The 25862-nt window shown below is 36.4% G+C and overlaps 1 protein-coding gene across 12 annotated transcripts; it reads left to right on the forward strand.

Moving 5' to 3' along the window:
* The first annotated feature begins 135 nt into the window (after nucleotides 1–135).
* LOC111249215 (intracellular coagulation inhibitor 3-like) lies at nucleotides 136–25064 on the forward strand. Of its 12 annotated transcripts, none has more exons than XM_086988539.1 (11): nucleotides 159–350; nucleotides 538–596; nucleotides 797–842; nucleotides 8689–8933; nucleotides 11910–12050; nucleotides 12403–12449; nucleotides 14170–14295; nucleotides 16596–16772; nucleotides 19051–19152; nucleotides 21283–21519; nucleotides 23199–25064. In XM_086988539.1, the coding sequence occupies exons 4-11, from the start codon at nucleotides 8699–8701 to the stop codon at nucleotides 23412–23414; spliced, it is 1281 nt and encodes a 426-aa protein (XP_086844665.1). In that variant the 5' UTR covers nucleotides 159–350; nucleotides 538–596; nucleotides 797–842; nucleotides 8689–8698; the 3' UTR covers nucleotides 23415–25064. The 12 variants fall into 12 exon arrangements, 11 of the variants coding, with proteins under 11 accessions (XP_086844663.1, XP_086844665.1, XP_086844667.1 ...); XM_086988541.1 differs by having other exon boundaries at nucleotides 8699–8933; XM_086988537.1 differs by lacking the exon at nucleotides 159–350 and adding an exon at nucleotides 136–152 and having other exon boundaries at nucleotides 538–842.
* The last annotated feature ends 798 nt before the right edge of the window (nucleotides 25065–25862 follow it).

Raw genomic sequence — 25862 nt, forward strand, 5'->3', positions numbered from 1 at the left:
CTGCTGACATTGCCATTGGTCAGGCGGGTGAGGTCTGGGCGAGGGTTGCGGTTAAACGGACGGTGAAGAGATGAACGAAGCCATCGCCCACAGTCCGGCATCATTCATGAAACAAGCAAATATCTCTAGATGATGTGACTGCAGTAGGAAAAGTATATTCTTTATTTTGTTGTCAGTGGCCGAGGCAGTCGTTTCAACTATACAAGTCGTGTTTGCTCTCTACCATGAACTACCCCAAATACCATTCTTTAGCCTCTCCAAACTAACCGACACCGATAATATAATCAGTTTTCTGTTTAAAAAGCACAGCATTTTGCCGAATTGTTTTCACCAGTCCCGTTGTGCTTATAGTATGTTCATTCTCTGTTTTTAAAAATCGATTTTTAATAATGCTTTTTAGAAAAAAGTAAAATTAAGTAAGCACTATGACTATTGGAAATTTCTATTACTAACGGATAAGCTACTTCGTTGAATTCAACGGTGTGGCGTCCAGGCCTCTTAGCCTATTTATTTCTGTGTTGAATTACTGCTTATAAGGTATTGCAAATCGCGGTCCCGGAACGTATAACTGAGCCGCAGTGATAAAAGAAAGGCAAGTCTCATGTAAGAATCAAGAACGTAATACGAAATTTTCTGGCTTACTACAGCTAAATAAAAGTGCGATTCAGCCAAAAGTGAATGTGTGGCTCAATCAGCGTGTTTCATTATGAATTCAGATTAAAAGAATGTTACATACCAATTCAAGTCAGTGAGTTCGAAGGATAAAACAGTGGATTAACATTCTCTGTCTAGGGAGAACTTATGTAAAGTTGGGAATTAAAACTTCGCACTTAGACGAAAAGGTATGATCTTACACAAACCTATTATGTAGAAAAAAAATGATTTATACAGTATTACGGTTTCCAGGAAGGTCAACTACAAATATACAAAGCTAGGTTTTCTAAAGTAAAACTACCCAGTTATCGTAGAGATAAGCGAAGCAGCACAACAGTAGGCCTTATGAAACGTCTACATGAGTAATTTCCACATGTATATCTTATAGTCATTTTAAAAAATCATAATTACTAAAATAAAAGTGTTGGATAAAGGCGAAGGCTGGATTATTTAATTGATTACATTTGTCAATGAATTAATAACAATAATTTTCCTGTCGCGTTTTGCTTATTTATTCTATATAGCAACGATCGGTAGTGCATTCTGAAATTTCTGTGCAATACTACATTTGGCGTCATACTGCAATGTAGGAACTCTACTATGTCAGAATATATGCTTCAAATCATATACAGAGCAGAAAAAGAATTAAAATGTTAGTCATATCTCGCTAAACTCTAGTAATGAGATATCCTTAATCCTAATTTTATTAATAGCTTCATCGAATATCATTGGACAACCTAAGAAGGGGACATCCAATATGTCTTGGTGCTTCAATCTTAATAAACATTGCTACCCTTACTCTTTTGGCGAACCGGCCTCGTGTTGGCAATTCTGGTCTGAGCAGTGCCGGACTGCTATATACAAACTGACAACTTAGTAACAAAATTACCTGAAATTAGCCCAGCAACACATGGGGATACTTTAAATTTCGTTTAAACCTTAAAATTAGTTTTATGATGCTCAATATGTATTTCAATCATATGACAGATCCATCCCCTTTGGGTGAAATGTAATAGATATATCCTAACACGTTTGATGATCTTTGAAGATGTTTTTTGGGCAGAGCTTTTTTTATGACCAGCTATCAGCTTAAGTTTTAAGCCATGTAAGTAATTAATGAAGTATATTTAAATTTGAATAATTTGTGGGCACCTTATCCATACTGCTGTAAGCTATATTGAAAAGAGTGAAAGTTTCAATTTACTCTCACCAAGTGGTCGACAGTGCCGTATGCAGTCACGTAATCGACCCACCGCTACGTCTTTTTCCGTACATTGTGCATTTCCTCATTTGTATGTCCAAACGAAATACAATGTTCACCTGATTTTTCCTGAAAACATTTAGTCATATTTTTGACGAATGTATTACATTTAAAAATCTTTTTTTTCCTATAGATATTTCTGGGACGCATAGTTATATATTTTGATTCCTGCACTAGCATCCAACTAATTTTTATAAAGAGAACAACTCTGAACTGTTTTTGAATTGCTTAAATTCGGTCGCATACAGACAACCTAATAACATTGTGCTCATAGCAAAACTGGAGTTGAACTTCCTTATGCATTTGTTTAATAAAATCTAAGTTGTTCTTTTTAGTTTAGTCGTTTACTATTCAAAGTTATGAAACTTCATCTATGGTATGATAGATCTGAGATTAAACTATCTGAATGTTAGGAGGTATAAACAAAGCTCTGCAGGTACATTTGAGCTATCGAAAACTAGGGAGGAAAATGTTTCCTATTGTATCAAATTTAATCATTTAGTCTAGAGTTGCGTTGTATAATTAAATTTAATAGCAATAGTTAATAAACCTATAGTAATCAGAGAAACCTTTCCTATGTTCATTAAAGTGACACCCAAATATAATATTACAAATACTGTTATTTGTTTTGTGTATTATAAATCGAGGTCTTTCTTTACTCAGACCTCTGACTTATTATACATATTTGTCGTCATTGTGCAGAATTTTATTATATTCTAACTAAGGTCTATGTTAAGTTTTATCAGAAACTTTCGACCTAACTCTGTGCTTAAGCTCCCGCAGCTAGCCATTTCTTTCTTGCTCCATATTAACGTACAGAAGCAACCTCTAATCACATGTAACAGTTCTAAATGTCCTTCGCCAGGAAAATTTACCATTTATTTATCAGATACATAGAAACATTTATAGAGCAAACTAAAGATGAAATTCCGGAAATCAGGTTATAACAGCGTTTCGAAAAAGAGAGAGCGCTTTCGAGTTGGATGTATAACAGAAACATCCAAACAGCAGAAAAGTAAATGATAAATTTGATTCTTCCAAAATCTACTTACCAGCTTAGTAATACAGCTTTGTAAGTGGTACTGGCAAAAATTGGTGGTGGTACTAGCAGGTCTTAGACTGAGCTCAGTTTGAAACAATCAAAGAATAGCATCAAACCTTTTCCACATTGTGTCACAATTTCATCATGCATCACTGACAATCTCAAGTTAAGAGCTTATCTTGAATCATATGGGTCCAGAGAACGCAAAACAATGTAAAAATACTTAGCGGCTGACGCCATGACATTAGAACTACTGTGGACGACTTGCGCCAGCTAATAAGCGAAAAAAAGAGGTCGGAAAATTTCGTAGCCATTGGCGAGTGCCACTACCGCGTTTTCGAAGCGTCAGAGTTTTCCGCCGATTCAGCATCGCCAGTGAAAAAAAAAGCACAAACGTCTTCCAATTCACGGTAGAATATTAGTTTGTCAGAAAGGTATTGGAAATAGCTTCACAATCACATATTTCAAGTAATATGAGTTGTGTCGGGTCACTGTTGGTGTCATTTAAAAGGCGAAGTTTGACAGTAACAGACGTGCTGAGATGACACTTGTTGGAATGCCTTTATTCACGCTTGAGATAGATTGCTTTGAAGATGACTGCAGTTTCTGAAAAAAATTGCTATATTTTAAAAATATATTGCGATAAAGGGACAAATGTTGCCCAAACCCACAAAAGCTGTGTGCTCGTTATGGCTGAGATGCGGTATCGGGAAAAGCAATCCAAAAATAGTTCTATCGCTTTCTTTCCGAAAATTTTGATGCAAAAAATGCTCGTCATAGTGGTCTACAAGTTACGAAAAAGTTCATATAATTACTACGGGAGTTGAGCAAAAGCGACACGTAAGTAGGCATCGCCTGGAAACTAAATATCCATCATCAAACAGTTTTAAACAATTTTAAGAGGAAAAGTTTGGTGTTTGGACGCCACATGAATTGACGGAAAATAATTTACACGATTTTATTTCTATCTGCCAAATTCTACAAAAGCCCGACGAAGTAAGCCCTTTCTAGAGTGATTGATCACGGATGATAAAAAATAGATTATGTAGAACAATAATGTGCAAATAATAAAAGTTGCTCCACAGTCTGTGATAAGGTCCAGACTGAAGCTAAAAAAGGTGTTGCTGCATTTGGTAAAACTGGAAAGAAATTGTGCACTAAGGGTTGTTGCTACCTATCAAAACGGTTGATTCGGACCTCTACTGTCAACAACTAGCAGGGTTACATTAAGCCATTAAAAGTCTCCTTCCGCCATAAAGATTGTAGATCGGACACATTTTTAACTATTCAGCAAACACCAAGAGAACTTAAGCGGAAAATTTCAATACATTCACCGTATAGCCCCCACCTTGCACCATCAGACTGTCATTTATTTCGACCTCTTGTAGAACTCCCATAATGGTGTTCCTTTAGTTTCAATGGAAAGATGCAAAAATCTCTTTTCACAAATTTTCGCCCAGAAACCACGGAAGCTCTACAATGATGGAATTATGGTGCTACCACAACAATACCCAAAAGATCGTCGATCAAAGTGGTGCATATTTCGTCTAGTAATACCTAAAACCAACAGATATTTTTCGTCTACTTAATAATATTAGTACCCGTAAGGAATAACGTACACTAACCTCAACGAGAATATTAGCGACCTATGTATATATAGGCGGTCACCATGGTAAAAACCTCTTAGCAAATGCAAAGTTTAACTGCGGCATTCACAACTCAATATAGTGAATGTTTCTATCAAACTGCATGCTAGCTTATGGCAGACACTTCAAGCCATCCCTGGATGCTAGCTTAGAGTGCGTGAAGTTTATGTAGCAGATAATAAACGAGAATGATACATTCATTCAGCAAATTGGATACTAGTAGGCTGTTTTATTTAAGCACCTCTACGATTGGTGATAGTTACTGATGGATGAAATCGGTGTCAGTTGTGCTGGGGACGTTTAAATGATTAACTAAAGACATTGCGTTTATTGAAAAAATAAGACTAACGCATAAGAAGGCCCAAATAGATAACTAAAATGCTAAGCTGGAAAGTATTGTAATAGAGCGATGGTAAGATTGAATGAAGCAAAGCCTAAAATGGGAATCTTTGCCTTTAATAAATAAAGAAAGGTTACCCGGAAAAATGTTTGCTATTTGCATAGAGTACTAGGTGATAAGTAGTACTGGCTATTGATTTATAGGTTTAAGTGTGTTCAGAGAAACTTTAATCAGTTCAAGAGCTCTAGGATAGCCGTTTGCTTCCGCGTTCAGAATACCACAACACAGGAGCGTCGAGGGCAAAGCAGATACAATCCGAAAGAAAGAGAAGTTGACAGATAAAAGCAGAGCAACGAATCGGAGAATCAACTAAGGCAACCAGGAATAATACTCGGGCCACAAAACAGGAGCAATGGAAAACAAAGCTAATATCCGAAAGATCGAGCGACGTCCGTAAGAGCAGAATCGCGGTTGTCGGTTTAACCACAGTAAATAGTGGCCTACTAGGAATAAGTTGGTATTGCTGTGCCAGATTTGTGCACAAGTCTATCAAAGAAAGGGTGCAACAAAACCGATAATATCACTGAGATTGAAAAATAGCAGAAGGTGATGAATAATCCATGCTTCTAGCCTAGCACAGAATTGGCTTTATCTCTGTGATTTCCTCTCCTACCTACTCTGTGAAAATTGTCACCAGTCGATGTGGAAGACAGTAAGAAGGCTGCTGGAAATTAGCCATAAAAAACGTGTAGAGGTGTTTAGATAAGAATTTTGCCTTCTTCCTTTGTAGATGGTGTAAGTTTCTTTAGTCTCACGGTTTATAATAAAAGTATTAGTAATTTTTGCAAGATAAAACATTCAATAAGAGGAAGGTAATCAAGGGTCAAAAATTATTTGAGATAATATATGCCAGGTACCCCTCTTTAATTCTAATACCCTGACCAATTTTTATTCTGTATGGTTCTAGGCAACACACTCAAGTTGATTCTTGTAACAAAATAGTGCAAACAAGGTAGTTGTTATTTGGACATGGGAAAGCTTTTTTTTAATGTCTTTTATACAATGATTTTTAGGAGCATTGTAAGCAGAATTCGCTCAATTGGAGCTTTATTTGTTACAGAAAATGGATTTTCAAACAATGTCCGTTTGTCTCCCTTTGCTTTTAATTTTTCTCCGTAAGGACGCTGTAGTTTCTTCACGAAGCTCCACCTGATTTATACTGAATCTAAACGCCATGTGGAAAATGTTTATTTTAGCATTTGCCAAATCATATTGAACTTAATTTCCACTTTCGGATGAAAACTGCTGACTGAAATCTTTTCAGTCTGATTTCTGCGTGAGTCGACAGTTTCTTCGCATAGAAGTTCAATCTTGAACTTTGATTTATTTTCGCAAAAATACAGAATTATTTTAAAGAATGTACCAAAAAAAACAAGGGATAGATAGTTTCGAGATATTTGTTATGCGATTTACCTGTGTTTTTTAGCTTTTCAGTTTACCTATGTTTTTGCTTCAGCTGTTTTCTTACGTAAGTACATTTTCTTGTGACTTTTTAATACAATTTCAAAGATTACCAGAAGGTGTGTGATCATCTGTCAACGTCGAAGGTTGAACTGCCAACGGTGATAAGCATGCTTGTTTACGGTTTCTATGATATGTGTCTAGGGAGCTGCCATCTGGAACAGCCCTTTTATTTAGAGTCGATGGGAAGATGGGGGGGGGGAGTAATGAAAGGGACCCTTTTTAATTTTAGGCTAACTTAGTACCGCTTTTGATTTCTGACTGAGCAATTCAATCATAGAAAAATTGTTTTCACCTGCTATACTGGGAACCATTCATTTGTTCGGTTGCAAAGATTCAAGTAGGAGACCTGTTAGATTAAAAACTAGGTGCCTGCCGGGTAACGGAATTATAATGTTCTCACCTTGCTTGCCAATCTCTAGCATCTGGATGATAGTATACTTCAGAGAAAACTGATTACGGTTGGTTTCTTCATGGCAACAAGTTATCAAATGGGTTTTCAATTACCAGATAATGTGTAAATCTAAGCTTCCAATGGCACTTGTTCCCTTCAAAATGATTTAATATCTTCCTATCAAAAACATTTAATAAACGTAGAAATAAGGTAAAGCTGTTAGCGATACCCCGCCAGAAAAAGGACTTGAATATACGTTACCTAGTCAACTTGCACCATAAAGTGGCTTACCGATGCAGGTTTACCTTGAAGAGGGTCCCGCCTAGTTGTACGTTCGTCAAAATGGTGAAGAAGTGTCTGCAAGTGTCCACTACGATTTTTTATATTGGCTAAGTGTGGGTTCTTCTCCCCTGCACTAAACATGACAACGTGTTGGCTGATACACCCTGAAGTGCTCAGATTTTTTGCACCCCCAGGGGTCCTAGGTTGCCTCCGTTCATGTGGCGATGCCGTTCGGATGGAACAAGCTTAATTGTTTACCATAAGGTTAGGGATAATATCGCAGTTGAGGCTGTACCCTGATTTAATGTCAATCATGACTGTGCTTAGTCATGCAATTTGCCGCACAGATGACGTTGCTCCGTGACTACGGTGCGTGTATATTAGAAGTCGCTGGAAGCACTACCTATAGCAACTATAATGTAGCGATTCGTCCTCTGTATACCTTCATGCATCGCTGGTGATCGCGGTTTTCTGAAAAAAGCTGCGCCCTGTGCTGTCGTTTGCCTTATACTCAATGTCTTGGCGACATGTTGAAATTTCGAGCAAATCGAATCTTCTTCTTTTGCTTTTGTACAAAAATATCCATCGTAAACTGTAAATATATAAGACTGTTCTTTGTCAGATTCTGTACTTTAAGGACGTATTAAAAGTGTTGGCTTCAATAAAAGTGTTGCGCTGTAGGGGTACCTAAGCAAGTGAAATTGGGTTAGACCTTTGGTTAAATTGTAGATTGACGAAACGGTTAGAAATGGTTTTTCTGAGTGCTTTATGGAACTGTGGTTCGATTCGCTCGTGGTGTTCTGAGACTTCAGACTGACTTTTTTAAAACAGCTGCATGTTGCACGTAAAAAGACTAAGTTGCACATATCAGCCAGAAGATAGTTTTATTTTGGTCTACTATCCAGTTTATGACAAACGCGTTATTACTTCAAAGTACTTCATGCAATTAACAGTTCATTTAATATGCTCTGCTTCTCTCCTTAAATATAAAATTAGCGGTGCTAAGTTAAATCTGTGATGTTGAACTTCGGTTAAATCTTTCCATATAAAGGTTATCCTGTATGGTGCGATAGTGCCCGCTTTAAGTTCGTATAAGGAGCTTATTGTTTTTATAAGCAGTAAGGAAAGCTTGTCTATAACTGTAACGGACAGTAACTTATTATTGTTTACCGAAGGAGACCGTAGAATTACTTCGAATAGATCAGATAAAGTCTGACGGTCGTATGCAGTCGTCTCTTTCGCAGTAAAAATTGAATATAATTTAAGATAATCGTTGGCCAAAAAATTTAAATCGAATGTGTAGGAGGGCAGTTTAATAAAATAAGAGATAGTTTAATAAAAAGGATTGACTGTAGCGCGTCGAATACATCTGACTCTATCAGCAGCTAACCTGAAAGTTCGATGGAAAATTGTGTTCTAGCGCTTTCGTTATACTTTAATATTTTGAAACTTATTAAAAGAAATCTATTTCATTTTCATCCAGTGAGACGGTGTACAGACGATACAATGATTACACTTTTTTCTATATGTCTTTTCCTCTTGTTCAAGTTAATTCCAGATGCGGCTCATGCGTTCATCCACATATCAATCGCCACTATGGAGCCTCATCCTTATAATGCTATTTTTGGACGCGGCTCGACTCCGTTCATCTGCCAGCTTTGAATCGACGGACGCTCGCCGTCTCAAACGAAAACTGATGATTGCGAATAATAATTTCGCACTCAACATCATGCGCCTGTTACCAGCAAACAAAAACATCGTTTTGTCACCATTCTGTTTGTCTACAGCTCTCGGTTAACATCCTTGGTCGATTTTTAGTTCTTATAGATAATTTTGACGTTTCTATGCATGCAAATCCTATACCACAATAAGTTATGTTTGTGTATTTCTATTACACAATCTCAACAACGATTACCATAGCGTAGGTTACTTTTAGAGAATTCGCTTAACTCGATAAAAGAACTCTGCTTTCTAACTTTTCAATCCAATTTAAAACGCAGTGTTTATAAAGAGGACGGCGCATTAAATCGACTTGGTCGATTTTTTTTGGAAATTTTTGTTGTCGGCTTCCTTTATTCAAGGACAAATACCGCACACTTTACTACAAGATGATTATAGGATCTCATAGCTATCGCAAAAGACAAAACGAGATCGCCAGTCCATTTTGAGTATGCTATCTTTTATATCGCATCTATTCTCTATATCATGCGCTGTAATATTGCCACAATATAATTCGCAATCTAATTCGAAACATGAGCTCAGTGTATTCGAGTGCTTTTATCAAAACGAAAAGTCAGGCCTGCTTTTATTCATTTTTCGGGATCCTGAACTGTTTACTTTGTGGACCGTTTTTAAATGTTAAATATTAAAACAACATTTTTGGGGGAAAGAAGTTACGTTCAATTTAAGCTACTCTCTTTATAGGCAAAAAACAACGACGCTGTTCACTTTATAGGCCCTCTGTCTTACGTCTCACTTAGACTACTTAACGAAGGAGCACACACTTCCTATATCGCAAATCAAGTGTCAAAAAACCCCCTTCATGTGTCAGTTAAAATCAACAAATGAATCCTACTTTCAGTTAAAACTCTAGCCTACCATGTCTAAGGAGAGTTCCTAATATCTAGATTTATTGCAGGAAATATCTTCAGTGCGGACTGTTGGATATAATTATTTGTTATTATCATTACAGATTTGACAGAGTTTCAAAGTTTACAGTCATCGGTAACTATCGTGCTCAACGTAGACATAATGCATGACCAGCCCACAATAGCCATACTTGTTCTAACGTGATACCTAAATAAAAATTATTACAGCACGGAGTTAAACCATAGTCTTTACAGTAATCTTTAAAATATTTTTCGGAAATCATCTTTTCGTTTTTAAAGAAAAACCTATAAAAACTATAAAAAAAAATAATCCTTACACATTGCTATTACCCGTATAGATTGAACCACTGTGATATCTAATCGTGGCGACTTAACGATGGAGCGCCTCGAATGTTATTTATTTGGTATAATTTTGCCTCCTAGTCTACCGTATTACATCGGATTTGAGCCCGCAACTTCCACTGTACTTGCACAGCCAACTGAGAAAATTTTCATGTTGAAATACTTAGCATCAATGAATACGTCAGCTAACGATTATAAACGATATATTCTATCGGTTAATCGAGTGCTTACAATGACAGATGTTGTCTAAACATTTTAGTCTTGGATTCTTTAGATTTCAAATTTATTAGCCTACAAACTTAGCTTCGTTAAGTATATATATATATATATATATATATATATAGCGCAACTCCAGCGAATGTTGAAACAATATACACGTTACATAGAACAACCAATAGAACAACCTAGAGTCTTTGCGTCACTCTAACTCTATATGATCATGATCGGTATACTTGATATACTGACTCAGCGCCTTGTCGAATTCGTCCGGTTTTCGCTTTACACACTAACCTGGAGAAATTTAGAGATTGAAGAAACATCCTCTGTTTCCCTATGTAGAAGTTAGTATACGATAATATATAAGAATATCGAGTATCATTAAGGAAGTGAACGTTAACGAAGGAACTTGTTCTAACAAAAATAGTACTAGTAGTCACTACGTCCTTTGCTGTGCCCTTTGTTTTACTAAAAGCAACAACAGCACGTCGAAAGTAGCTTTAAAGACATATTTGTTTCGTTCTAGGGCCTATCCATTTGACTTATTTGACGGTGGTTCTGAGCATAAAACTATTTTTTTCTAGTAGCAGAAGTTAAGTTATGAAATAAGTAGCATGAAATCATAAATATAAAATGCTTATGATATATACTACTAATAATAATACCAACAAACAATTGCCGAGTAAAATCCGAAAAATTATATTAGTAACGTTATCGCTTTCGTACAAACCTATGAATAAAAATATGAGAAAAACGAATAAAATTGAATTTACGCTTATGGCTTGATCGTTACCTTGTACGTATGTTTATAAGAATAATGGAGTTGCAGCGCGAAGTATATGAATGCCGTATTTGATCCATTTAGGCCACTTATAGATCTATTTTATTACCGCAAGGATTTTTGTTAGTTTATCTTAGTATCTTTAGTTAATTTTGTCGAATCTGAACATCACGCTGAACAGTTACGCTAGTTTTGAACTATTTTCGTAAACGATGTTCTTTTATCTCGTAGGATGTACTTCAAAGAGCAAAATACGCAATGAAAGATGTCATATTTTTAAGCAAATTTTTTATTACGTTAAATATACCTGCTCATGTATATGCTTACTTTATGTATATTCTAAATATATTGTCAATTTGATGAAACGGTAATTGATTGACAAGAATGTTTGAAAATTTCTAGGGAAACGTATGTGAACACGCAACGCGTCAATATTTGTTTACAACTTTATTTAGTTTAGCTATAAAACTCCGTATGGAGATATTCAGGCACACGGAAGATCGAAAACTACATTTTGTACGATTTTTTCATAGATCCAGAACTTGTTTTCATTCTGACCGAATTCATCACATGCCTATTAGAAAACTGCGTTTGGCGAAAGGAGGACGTGCATGGACTATTTGTACTAGGGTGCACAAAAGCATAACGAAAATATTGCAGAAATGCATAATTGAGGGAACCAAAGGTTTTCAAAGTTGTTTAAAATAAGATGTGTTATGATTTACTGTGAAGTAGAGTATATTTGAGAACATTGAAATAATCGTGAGCTGCAATGTGAAGAATTTTAACCAAAAATATTGCCAATTTACTATATTAATCAGGTATGCTCTATGTCGGTGCTGGTCCTAGCACAGCACGTAAAATGGCTGCAGCGCTTCAATACGTTTCTACGAATCTTCAGGAAGAAGACGTTGCCAAAGGATTCGAATACTTAATCGATGATGTTAAGTTCACTGACCCTGGTAAGGCCTTTAAATCACAAGCGTAAATTATAATGTGGAACTACTTCACGGGACAACACAACGTACGCATCCTCACTAGTCTCTATGATCACCAAAAAATAACCAACCAAATAAAAAAAGAAATATAAATGAACAGAATAACCACAGACAGTCCCATAATATAATATCCGTGCATTTATAGAAGTAATGTGAATTGAATGATGGTCAAAGAATTTGTTTTACCTTTTCAAGAAGGTAGTCTAGTGAGATTACAAGGCAGTTTTCACAGTGTGCGTCGAGGTGCGGTGAACATGCACCGTCAGTATCTAAACTCTACCTGAATAAAACTGAATTTCAATATTTTCTGTTGTAGGCTATACTATGGTTGGGAGCGAAGCGGTTTTCCTTGAAGCGCATGAGGTAGGTTCGCTCATGGTTAAAAAAATATCCTTATTATTTTCATAACGGTACGGTGGACGAAACGCGTGTACCTCTATCTTTCCCATAGCAGTGTTTAAAAGGATTCTAAAGCCGGAAAGCTATGTAATATTCGAAGAATCTACCGAGAAAAAGTTTGATTCGACTAAAAACGTTTCGCCTTTAAAAATGTATATATATACAGGAGGAACAAAAAATTAAAGTTGTTGTTTTGGAAAAGAAGGACCCTCAGTTGGGAAGAACGATAACGGGGCAATTGGCTGGAGTTGTTCTTCCCCTTCGGTATATACAACTCAGCCGCTTCAGTAGCAAGCGCCTCTTGTGTTTCTTCCTTTGGCTTGTTTGAATTTTTGTAGGGTGATTAAGTAGAATTTGATCTTATCCGATGTCAGCTTGCATAATTATCTACCTGTCTAAAAATTATCACTATTTGGTTTTTTGTTATATATCAGTAGATGCTTTTGGTGAATCAGGTAGCCAGTAAACGGTCGTCTCCTAAGTTAACTCTAATTTGTTCGTTGAGACCGCCCGAATCGTTATGAATTGGTATTTTGAACCTTTTTATTTGGATTTAGAGCTTTTAAGTTATTCTCTTATTTTCTAAAATGCGTACTAGCCCTTTTGTTATAACCGTGTAGCGACGTCCAATACGTAACCATATTCTTGAAGTAACCACAAAGCTCTTATCTTGGCTTAGTGTGCCCAGTACGAACATCTTTCACAACGGCGACTCCGCCGTCTTACTCCAGCGCTTTCGCGATCAAGAACACAGACTTTTTTAAAGCTGTACAAGTTGCCATCCGCTACAACGGTACGCGGTTAGAATTATAACGTGAAAATGGTCGAGATCCTTTTAACCCACCTCGTACATAAAAAAATGTATTTGCAGAGGTTGAAATCACTGACTTTCTCCTTCATAAGTGGCGAAATAATTATTATAGCACTTACCACAATGTCTTTTTGACCATTAAATCAGCTAAAAACATTAGCCTCTACTACCTGTATTTTTCACTTCATTTTTCCACAGCTTGCTATGATTCGTTCTAGATTTCGTCTTTCTTTACATCTACCACCGTTACTACTCTGCTAATGATGTGAATATTTACCAGTGTCTATAAATATTTTTTTCTCTTTTCCTATTCAGATTTCGAAAGGCCCCTGAATGCAATGATCTAATTATTTTTTTTAAAGATCTGTTAGACATCTAGATGACTTTTGCATGGCTATTATTGTTAGGTAATCGAATTATTTTTCTTTTTTTTTATAGTCATAAGTACATATTTAAGTAAGATGTCTTATGCGTTATTATCTTTGAATGGGTGTACATCTAAACGCCTAGACCTCTACATCAGAAGCCTTCCAAGCCACGACATGTTTGGATTATTACGTGTGCAATTTTTTCTCTTTTCGAATCTATCCATTTCCAATTGCGCGCGAGTTAGTACAGCATATATGATAATTTTAAAAGTGCTTAGTATTAAGATATAATGTTTTCTTTCATTAAATATCTATCTAAAATCAGAAAATCTAATAAAGATAAAAATCACTTTAGCTTTTACCAAACGATTGGGTGCATTGACAATAATCTCCTAATAAAAAGATAACCCCTCAATAATTAGTATATATTGACACGCTTAATGACCTATCATTAATGAAACAACGTGACCTTTTACTTTGTTTCTAATATGCAAATGCGTTACAGGTTAACCCAGATTATGTTGCGGTAGTGTCTCGCCAGTTTCGTGGCCATGCGGAAGTAGTCAATTTCACTTCTCAGCCCACTGAGGCGAAAAATGCCGTAAACATCTGGGTGCGAAACTCTACGAAGGTATCTACATGCATTGTTAGATATGTATATAAGCGAATCTTTCTCAACCGCAATTCGTATATACACCAATGTTTTCGTAAGCATCCACTTATAAAAACACCTATTTGATATACATCTCTGGGCTTAATCGTTTAATTTTTTCTAAAGAAAAATATATCAAACGAATAGGATTTGATTGGAATATCTGGTTTGTAACTGTTTTATTTATTTTTTTAATATTTATATGGATTTTTGCGTATAATCCATTGTTCTACACGCTTCTTCACCCTACTGGCACGCACTACATCGTACTGGTCTTAGCTTCAAAATATTTCAATAAATTTCAAATAAATGTTTAATCTGAGACTCCTTCATTAAAAATATATGAATAAGACTATATACGTGTTGCCTTAAGCCATAGGCTACCTGCTATGATTGATTCGTTCTTTTGTACGACCTCCTTTGATTGACCGCTTCTGTTGTAACTGTTGTCTCTAAGTGTCATACTATCGTTACACATATCGTTACGTAATACAGTTAAATATCGTTAGTCATTTTATACGGCTTCAGTTTCTCTGTAAAGCATAAATTTATACACTGCAAGAAAATTCTACACTTCATAACAACCTTCGCTTCACGCGCTTGATGACTTTCTTTGCGGTCTCTTAAATGAACAGGCCATACGTTACTAGATTTTCTTCAAATTCAACACAAATCTTTTCGAGTAAACACTGAATTAGCTTTTTTGACACATTCGAAATACACAGTGAAAAAAACAGACAATATGCAGCCAGTTTTTAGGCAATAATTGCAACCTTGAATATGAAGTTGAATTTATTTCTGTGACAAATAATCCCTTTCAAGCATTGTCATTCTGTTAATAAGCCGTCTGTGATTTTCCCCGCGCTCTAAAACGGTGAAAATTGACACGGTAAAGGTTTCTACGATAATTTATAAGGACGCTCTTATGATCATTGGGCACCGTCTGACATTATTTCAACTCCAATCGGCTGACAATATAACCAGTCAATATTTTTTTTAACAGAATGGAGGGAACAAGGCTTTAAGCAGCTGGCTAGTTATCGGCATTGCTTTTAAAGTATTCCAACAACAGACCTTATAGTTTTTTCCTCAAATACTTTTGGTACAATATCATTGTTGAAGGATGTTTGAAATACCGGAAACTAAAGTTCTACTGTGTGTATATTCCGCTGTTCTGATATTCAGTGTAATGTAAATCTCGAAACTTACTCATTCTTTGATAATATGCTCGTTGGAAATTAACGATTTAATCTTGTCTGAGCACGAATCGAATAGATTAGTGGTCTCATCAAATCAGCGGATCTGCGATAACAAGATTATCGATCACGTTCGAATCGAAAAATCTAACCGTTCGAAACGAGACGATAAGACACTCTTCTCCTTTGATTTATAAGTTATATTAATCCGTTCATAGCGAAAAAAAAATATCAATGCACCTTCTTTGGTACGTTCGCTAGATAACTGTATATTCTTGTTATTTATCGACATTAAATTAAAATCGTCAGTCGTGCTAACAATGTCAATAATTTTTTTCTACTTTGTTCATTTCAAACTGCACTGCTGCTAGCGATAACCTTATATCCCCATACAATATAAATTAGGCAATCCTGACTATGCACGCCTGTTACAACTTTATTTTCTCACTTACTTCAGTGTAACAGCATTTGAAGTATTTTTCACAAGTACGTGGTCACCACCCCTTAAAGAGCTGTCCTTTCGAAAAACCAGGTACGAGAACCTTTTGTCACTAATTTAATTCTGTTAAATTAAAACAAAAAGGAATATTAATCAGAATTAGCAGCAAGTGGTTTTGCCCATTTTAAGTTGATCCACATTGACCGAGTCCGTCATTTGATTTCATTGAATTTGAGCTATTATGATTATACCATTTGTCAGACTGAAGACGTATTCCAAATGATCATCAACAATACTATTTTTCAAATCACATGCGTTACTTTTGCACGTTTCCTCTAAACGTATAGTATACTGTTTACTATGGTCGATTTACTCTCTTAACCACTGTTTTATCTTTGTCGCTTAAAGTAAATGTGATGTTTTCTAACTAAACGCAGATTTTGGCTTCATTACCGCCTACCTAATTGTACTTCTTCTTTGCTTAATAACGTTATTTTCTCGCACAATTCACGTCGCCTACATAAGTTGCAAGCCAATTGAACTATAACAAACATGTATTTCACATACTGCGCATGATCATATAAAAAAAAAGTACTCGTTAAGCTATGGCTTTAATAATTATTTAATGCTTGTTTTTCTGATAGGGTCTAGTCTCGTCTTTCCTACGGCGCCCAATTGTGCAAAACAACACGCGGCTTGTTTCCGTATCAGTTGTCTATTTCCGTGGCTTTTGGAGCGACGCGTTTCAGCCGAGTAACACATACAGGGGCCAATTCCTCAACTTTGGCGTAACAGCTAAAAATGTTTCAGTCATGCACAAGGTTAGTCCATCATTGGTGCTGGGGTAATGCTTAACTTTGACTCCAAATACTCGAAATTTGCAGAAAGATATATCACAGATTATCCTCAAAAATTAAATATGTCTGTATTCTAAAATGGTTTTATTTATAGCCTATTGAAAACTAGGTAAATCAGTCGTGGTCGACAAGAAGGGGAACGGTTCGAAAGGCTTACAGAAAAGCTGTAAAGTACGCAGCCTAAGACCATCACTGACGCCGGTAGAAACAAAGGGAAGATATGCCCGAACATGCCAATGAACGGCAGACTGACCCTAGTAAAAGGGAGTAATACGCATTAGTCCGACGATACCACTCTGAAAGTGTTGTTTGCGCGCTAATGTAGAAGTGTAATGTTTGTGTAGTAAATTTTTTATCGTTGGTTCTGGATAGTGGGAGCGCAAAGCCCATTAGTAGCGGAAGTATCAGACTGGCTACTTAGGCTTTTGCAGTTGACTAGATGACTACTGTTTACACAGATGGCATTTATGGTTTCAAGATATTATAAGTACTGAATGAAAATTGAGATAGGCAAATAAAAACCTGTGGACTAGCTGCCTGTACCTATTTGATGCGACAAGTTTGCGAGTCTTTAAATTGTTGGTTGGAAAGGGGATCAGCCGGTGTTGCGATGCAATTATCAATGATTCGAGGCAGTAGCGTAGAATTGCGTTTAATCATGTGCGGATAACTTCTAGTTTAAAGCTGAGCTTTCTTCCGTAACCTACAAGTTGGTAGAGAGGAACGTTATCACTGGACGACGGCTAGGTTCAATATGCATAAATCTTTTCTTGGTGGGAAGATTCGATTCCTTGCTGATCCTTAATAGGTTTCGAAACAGCCCTTCTACTCTTTTCTCTACTGCCACAGGCTAACTACTTGCTAATCTTGAGATTATGGTATGCCGCTATCGATGGTCAGCGCATGCAGAAATTGAAGGGACTCACTTAGACATTTAAAAGTACCGTTCCAGATCCTTGTCAGGAGGGTCTGTTTAGAATGTTAGAGGTTACCCATTGTAGACAAGAAAGAAAAACTAACGATTTGACCAGAAAAGCTTACAGAGGCGTGGCGAGCCTTATACCACCAGCGACGCCAATGAAAAAGAAGTGAAACTGCTCAGATATGTCGCTGAGTGACACGCGACTAGGGTGCGAATGATGAGTGATTTGGAATCAGTTCAACGGTAAATCACTAAAAATTAAATTGAAATGAAACGTTAGAGAATTGGATGACAGGTCTTCGCGAATGGAAATGAAGTTAGTTGTTGGTGCTGGACAGTTTGGGCTGTGCAGTGTCATTTGTACGTAGGCCTTTTCATCATGTTCATATGAAAATTTGCGTGACGTAAGAAGCTGAAACTGCTTGAATCACAGTGAAGCTTCTCATGAAAATAATCCTTTGGGACCATAAACGAGTGCGCACTTGTTTTTGGAGACGTTTAATATAAAACTTAGTTGAATTAACATGAAATCGATGTGTATGCATGCTAAACCCGTGAAAGCACGTTTATTTATCTCCAAGCTTTTTTAGTTTACGTTGGATGTTTCACATTTTTTTCTAATACATCGCATTTACTTCATTGCAATACACGAGGGATGGACTAGATGGAAAAACATTTGCTTAGTACTATCGTTGAGAATAATTGGTGCCACGATAAGGAAAAGAAAATCATAACAGCATATTCGTCGAAGACTCATTTGTAACATGATTGAAACGGGCATCTTAGAGACTTAGTTCTATAGAAAATATCAATTGAAGACATTTATGTCGTTAGTCTACAGGCCGGAGTTGTACGGACCCGAACTGAAACTATATGGGTCACTAATGCTCTCGTGTAAAAAGGCTGGCCAATTAACAAACTGAAAGGAAAATGCTTTTTCCTAAAAAGATTTGTGACTGTGGCTAGGGAAGACGATGCTTTACAGTTATTGTCAAATAGGTCAAAGATTTGTTTATGATAGATTCACAGCAGATGTCCACCGTAGACATTCTGCTGTGTAGTGCGGAGCCGGCTTTTACTGGTACCTTGTTTAATGGTAAAAAGAACTACAATGCGCCCACCCTTTTCTAAAATCTTTGTTAACAATATTGTATGTAGAATTGTATGTAAAACAACGATGTCTTCGTTTCACTTGATATATACACACATATACCCATTCCTATCAAGCTGAGGTGTACTCTCGTTAAAATTGGCCCTGTTAACAATACGTCTTTCAAAATATACTTATTTAATATGCTATTGTTTAAAATTCTATTGCAGACAGAGGCCAATGCAACGCTTATTGATCTAAAGCGGTTGAATGCTACAATGCTGAAGCTCAGCTACGGTAGAAACGCCACTATGCTCCTTGTTCTGCCGAAGGTATTGATGGAATCCACGTATAACCACGAAAACGATTATAAACTTTACATATATTGTATCATGTATTTACGCCAACTATATACATACATTTAAGGAATAATTGGTAACGTGGATCTCTTTGTAGCCTCTACTATATATTATGTTGTTATATGTGCTTTGTTTGCCAAATAGAAAACACATTTTTTTTATATCTTAGTTAATAGGTTACTATGTTAGGTATGTTCCGACTATTTACGACTTTCTTTTATCTTTTTAATAAGTAGTGCATGCTACTTGCCAAAGATAGCAAGTTCCGTCTCGAAGTCTTCAACAGTCTCGTCAGCTCCCGACTCGTGTTGAAAAGGTGATTGCTCAGTGAACGGAAAAAATGAAAATCCATTGGCGTAAGATCCAGAGACTATGGAAAATGCAATAAAACCTTTTATTTAACGTTTAGGCGGATTGCCTTGATGATGTTTGTCGTGTATGGTCTTACGCGGTTATGGAACAAAACAACCTACCTCATTTGGTAGGTCTTTTCCGTTTAATCGCCTAACTGACTTAATGCAATTGGATCAAATAAACATACTGAGCAACTATCTAATTCATAGGAAGCAATTAATAGTGAATCAGGTCCTCGCAGTTTTATCAAACGCAGGGCATAAGCTTTTTTTGGATGAAGATCTGGTTGGACTTTAAACCTTAACTTATTTCGTCAAACTACATATTCCCAGCTCTAGTTCGTGTTGAGGCAAGGACCCTACATCTGATTATTGGTAACAATTCTATGCAAAAGTTGGTCAATGTGATCGCCCGGTGTCGGGCGAGATAATGACATGTAGTGTTATACCGGATTCTTCGCTTTCCCAAACTTTCTTCTACATAAGTTTCTGTGTAAATCCCCAAAAACTTAAGGTTGTTAACGACAGTCGTGTGTCTACAGGCGGTCCACCAGTTAACATCTTCTTAGCAACTGTTTGCCAGTCGTAATCCTTGGAAAGTGCCTTCAAATGTTCGCTACTAAATTCAGACGGTTAACGGGAACAGGGGCGTCCTCTATACCCTGGGTGCCGTTCTCAAACCCTACAAATTACTTTCGTGCAGTTCGTTTAGTGATAACGTCTTTACTGTACAAAGGAGCTGCTTCGGGTCGTTTTGGTTCGCATTTGAGTCTAGACGAAATCCCCAGGACAGAACGTGTTAAAGCTTATGCACTTTTTCCTACCTGAAACATCTATCTTTGAAAAATTGTTTCGAGTTGAAATTGTACCCTCAAAATAATAGCATTACAGGAAGGACGCTTTCGAATGGTCTATCAGAAATAAACAATAAGTGAGAGGAAGTGGAAAAAGTTTTTTTAAAGCGTGAGAACTTTCTTTCCAGACCATGATTGTTAATTCGCTGTGGGTCCTTCTTGAAAAACTCGCTTATATTTTATTTATTTTAAATTATTAGAGTATAAGATAGCATTTACTATGAGAGAAATAAGGAACAAGTGTGAATTTGGGTTTCATAAATAGTCAAAAATATAGAAAACACGCATTACGTATTAGTATTTCTACGATTGAAAAACGGGACGCGATTATAGTTGTCAATTAACTGAAAACGTTGATATAATCTATCACCTCTCATAAGCACATAGGTAAACCTCAAGTAGGGTTTGGTAAATTGGGTAAAGCAGTAAATGGTAAGCCTTAGAAAAATGTGTCAAACAAAAACCTCTCGTCCTTATAGAATTTCGGAATAAGAGAGCAACCAGTTGTGTTCATCAATTTATTAGCCGATTTTTCGGCTCGTTAAAAGTTAATTATTCATGTCTGACTGCATTGATTGGAAGAGCCGGATAACTGTCAAGGCCAGATATAGAGAAATGATTGCTGCTATTAGGAAAACCTACGAACAGAACTTTTCCATTGATTAATGCATAACATTTCGTCCCTATTGAAAAAATCTCGCCCTGAATTTTTTGACCATGAGCTTGGCAGCCCGAGATACTGCAGCAATGACATGAAAAGCTTTGTAGCCAGATAGAGTTAGAATTATTACCATTATGCTATTACTCGAAATGGATTCCAAATTTATAAGTAAAAGAAATCATTTTTCTTAAGACTTGTAAAAATTTTCTAAAATATTTCTGTTAACCTATTACAGGATTCCGAGTCATTAGACCGATTAGAATCCCAGATTTCACCGACGGATCTCTTCAATGGGTTTAAGAACGCAACATTTGCCACAGTCGATATCCATCTTCCTAAATTCGAGATAGAGGCGTCGTACAACATGCAGGAGGCCCTTTTAAAATCAGGGATGATTGAGGCTTTCTCTCAGTTTGATGCAGATTTCTCGAGAATCTCTGAAATTGATGGACCCGAAATGACAATTTCAAAGGTAAGAATTAAGCTCTCATAACTAGAAAGTATTTCGTGTTTGAAATTTGTAAATGTATATAAATGGGAAATATATTCAGGGCTATACGGGTCGAATTCCCCAATTCCTTCGTAGACTTCTGTACTCGTTATTTAGGCAACTTGTAGAAATCGATTTGAAGTCATTTTTAATCGAGCCTGTATGCCTCAATCGACTTTTACTATTTGCGAAGTCTCTAGTTGCTTCTTCCTTTAATCGTGGGTGTGTCTTTCATATTATGAGAATCGAAGCTATTTTTTCGAATCTGGTGCATATATTTTAAAGTGACATCTCCTTAGTAGATGGCAACAGACTTAAAAGAAGAAAGGAAGAGCTCTTACTTTTTAGTAATTTCGATACCCAATAGGCAAAAACCTGGAAGGGTAGACAACTCACACGGCAGCATGCGTTTCGTTAACGACTTTATCAAAAAATGCATATCTGCAAAGTGTTTGTTAATATAAATACTTCAAAACTGATATCTTATTTTAGACCAAATATACGGTATAGATGTAGAAGTATGTAGAAAGCAGGGCTTCTATATAGACATGTGCTTTTATCCATTAATATTGGCCTAAAGCTCGACAGACTTCATGTTGTACTACAGAACTTCATCAAACAGCCACCGGCACACATGTAAACAAAACGAAGATGGAATTATCTAAAATGTGGCCGAATTACAACTAAATGACACGGTAAATATCATGCAAGTGCAAAATGCATTATCTAGCAATAAGCGATCTAACCCGTTTGAATCGGGTTCCAGACATGTTTACCACGGAACTATATTGCTAAAGTGGCCAAAGTTAAGCGGGTGTGTAAAAAATACTAAGGTTTTGGCTGGACAGCATAAAAAAACATTTAAGTATACACGAGTTCTAGCTTCATTCCCGTAACAAATCAAATTTTGTAATTATGTAACGAATATATACGTATGCCGATAGGCTGGCCAAAAAAGTATAGAACTACAATACACGATTGAAAGTTTTTATCTACTGATTTTACGCTAGCCAGGAAAATATATCTTGGTATGTCTTATTAGCTAGGTATGGGCAATATTTGCTTAACAATTATACATTCTTGGCGATATAAGGTATTGAACCTGGTTCGCTATAACGATAAATGGCAAAATGGAAGTGGCCCTATTTCTAAGCCGTTATGTTTGAGAAAATCAGTAGGGTCACACACTGTGATCTTTGCAGTAATTTATTTGCATCAACCCTGTCTATGAAAATTATGGCGCTGAAAGTATATGTGTTCAGTGTACTTGGTGAATTTTCTATTATTGCATCCCGATTCTAGTATTTGTATAAATAATGATAATAAACGCATGACAAGTCCTAGAAAACTAGTGCATGAATATTGTAAGGCAAGCACGTCCTTGATCTAATAGAACGTCAAGCGTTTTCCCTATACCGCGTACTAAGTGCTATATTTGGGCATTATTTTATCATAACATAGCGTTACCTACAAACGCTACATAACATACGCTTAACATCATATATACATGATGATCCTCTAACCAAAGCAATGGCAAACCAGTCTCAGCTGGCGGCGTAGGCAACACATGTTTGAGATGAGCATTTTAAATTTTCCACTGCCGAAAACAAAATAGCAAATTGGTGGTTATTACATTTAAATCATCCATACCATGTTTACAGGTATTGCATAAAGTTAAGTTTCGAATGGATGAAGATGGATTGGCTGTGAAGACGGCCACTGGAACTGGCAACGATCTTCTATACAACTTAAATGGAAGCGGCAGTACAAATTCGGAGATTCCGTTAAAATTCCGTGTATTGCATCCTTTTCTATTCTATGTCGTCCACGCGCCAACGAACGTGATCGTGTTTTCTGGAAGAATAGTGCGGTTTTAGTCAACTACTAAGCAATCCATTGTTTAACAAGCTTTAGCTTGTTAAAAATAAGCCTAAAAATAAGTAGAACGTGAACAGTGCAGGAGCGAACATATTTACCCTTTCTAAGCTTGCAAGACATCCATAATTCTGATAAAGGTTGGATACTCAAGCAACGGAATAGTCCAAAATAGAGTACAATCCATGTGTAACGATATAAACTGCTTAATGAAACTAAGATTGATTCATAGACGGACGTTTTTAAAAAACCCATATTATGATATTTATGGATGTTTCATATTTTCATTTGTCACGGATTCCTTGGGAAGACTCATTATTTAATGTTTACCGCTCGTAAGGGTCGTGCAGAAAAGAAATAGCGGATAACTGTTGGCTCCCTTACTATATTGTCTATTGCTTGAACGGACAACGTAGACAAGTAAAACCCAAGGCGCAAGCTAGGCGCGTATGTGATGCAAGATTCCGAGACGAGCTGAGGCAGACATGCGAGATCTGTACTAATGAGAAACACATGGACTCAATTTTAGCAATTTGTACTTGAGCTTGCTTCATCGGGCATTCCCATGCGCTTTATATGGTTTAATAGTTTCGAAAGCCATTAATACAAACGTAATATACAGCCTTACGCAAAGTAATAACATATTCCTGAGCACGATTTTTGCTAAATAAAAAGACCTTAAATAGATCACATTCAAAAGTATAAAATATAAATCCCATTGTTGATATTACATTAGGTATATTATTAGGCGCGTACACATCAGGTATATTATTCCTACGGTACATGTAAGTTTTATCGAAATCATCTGATAAGAGTGACTGATAATCATACAATGCGAACGCGCCGTTCAGCATTGCGGTAGTCAACCCGAGCTGCCGCCAATGGTGTCCAAATAATAATACCCTTTGTATTGGGTCCGGATATTGCCAGAGGAACTACTTACTATTTTAAGTTTGAACTTTTATCGTAACCTCTAGTTACAACCATGCGATTTTCTATATGAATATGTGACAATTCTAGCTGTGTGTTAAATAAGTTCGACATTTACATGCAATTAAAGTTGGAATTTTCGGAATCATGCACATTGTATGTGATTTGATTGTGGGAAATACTGTTATACGCTTTAATGATACTTCTGGGGTTTTATACATATGTTTACAAATTATTGCACTTAAAATGCCGGAAAAATTTCAAGCACATTTACGTAGTGAAAATATCTTCTTTACATTGTGTTCTGACTCAGTGGCGAACAGCTGTAATTTCTGGGGGGCTGATAAAGTTTAATTTAAAGATGTGTAAAAATGTTGATTTATAAAAAAAGGTTGTGTTTCTTTTAAGGCGACAGTTTTTTTAACGATTGCTCAATATTAATAGACAGCTTAAACAGATGTAATATAACTCTAATTGGACGTGAATATTAAACGCATCGTGAAAGAAGTATTAAAGTTTAAACGGGATTATACCTGAAAACTCTTTAATTTTTCAGACCTTGCAGAGTCCGCAAAAATTTGATTTTCGTAAAAAGCATTTCATACGACGTTATTGTAAAGGCAGCACATTGGCTTGGGCGTAAAATCGGCTAACAAGCAAAGTTAAATCATAAATTTATTAGGTATGTAAATAAATTATTGGCCTGAACTTTAACTTCTCAACATTCGTAATCACTATCTCGCTGAAATTAGTGTCAATCTCTGCTCAATTATTTAGGTTAATTAGCGATAGTTTAATAAGCACATTCCACTGACAAAAAGTTAATTTTATAAGCACACATCCTTATAGTCCTTCAAAGTAAACGAAAGAAATCTGATTTTTTTTTCTGACTAAAATGAATGTCATTTTTTAGTTAGAAACACCAATCTTACAAGATAACGCCATTTTTGCTGTGGTATCCAATGGAGTACACATTTGTTCAACACAAATCCGTTCTTGTGACCAATAGATTAGATCTACTATTTTATAGTACTAAACGGAATTCGAAACATATGAAGAGCTGCATCTGTGTGAAGTTCTTAACTTTTTGCTATTTATCGGTTTAAATTTGTATGTCAGTGTGAAAAGGCGTGCCTAGAACATCTTGAAGTTGCTTTCGGTGATTGAGCGATGAACCTGGAGTTGACTGGGTAACCCGTACACTGGGGTGTAACCCGTAACCTGGAGACTGGGGTGCCAAACATGCCCCCATCTGACCCAATTGCAATTTCCACTACTTGTAAATAGCAGCAGAAAACGACCCAAACATGTCTATAAGCAGTCCAGCCACGTTAGTCCAAACCTGTGCTTTACTGGTGATGCGGAATTACAGCAATACATGATGTTCCAGTATACTGAAAAAAAAATGGGCAATGAAAAAGACAGACAATCAATTATTTTTACGTATTCGTTGTACAACAGGTTAATTTAAGATTGTTATGCAAAACATTTTAAAGCTTAATATCCAGGAAAGGCGTATT

Source organism: Varroa destructor, unplaced genomic scaffold (assembly GCF_002443255.2).
Source record: "Varroa destructor unplaced genomic scaffold, Vdes_3.0 BEIS01000004.1, whole genome shotgun sequence".
Taxonomy (NCBI): domain Eukaryota; kingdom Metazoa; phylum Arthropoda; class Arachnida; order Mesostigmata; family Varroidae; genus Varroa; species Varroa destructor.

Excerpts from the sequence above, each read along its gene's own strand:
- LOC111249215 (XM_086988537.1), top strand. The coding sequence starts at position 8,699 with ATGCGGCTCATGCGTTCATCCACATATCAATCGCCACTATGGAGCCTC. Across the intron at positions 8,934-11,909 it reads CTGTTTGTCTACAGCTCTCG|GTATGCTCTATGTCGGTGCT; the intron begins GTTAACATCCTT and ends TATATTAATCAG. Across the intron at positions 12,051-12,402 it reads TGTTAAGTTCACTGACCCTG|GCTATACTATGGTTGGGAGC; the intron begins GTAAGGCCTTTA and ends TTTCTGTTGTAG.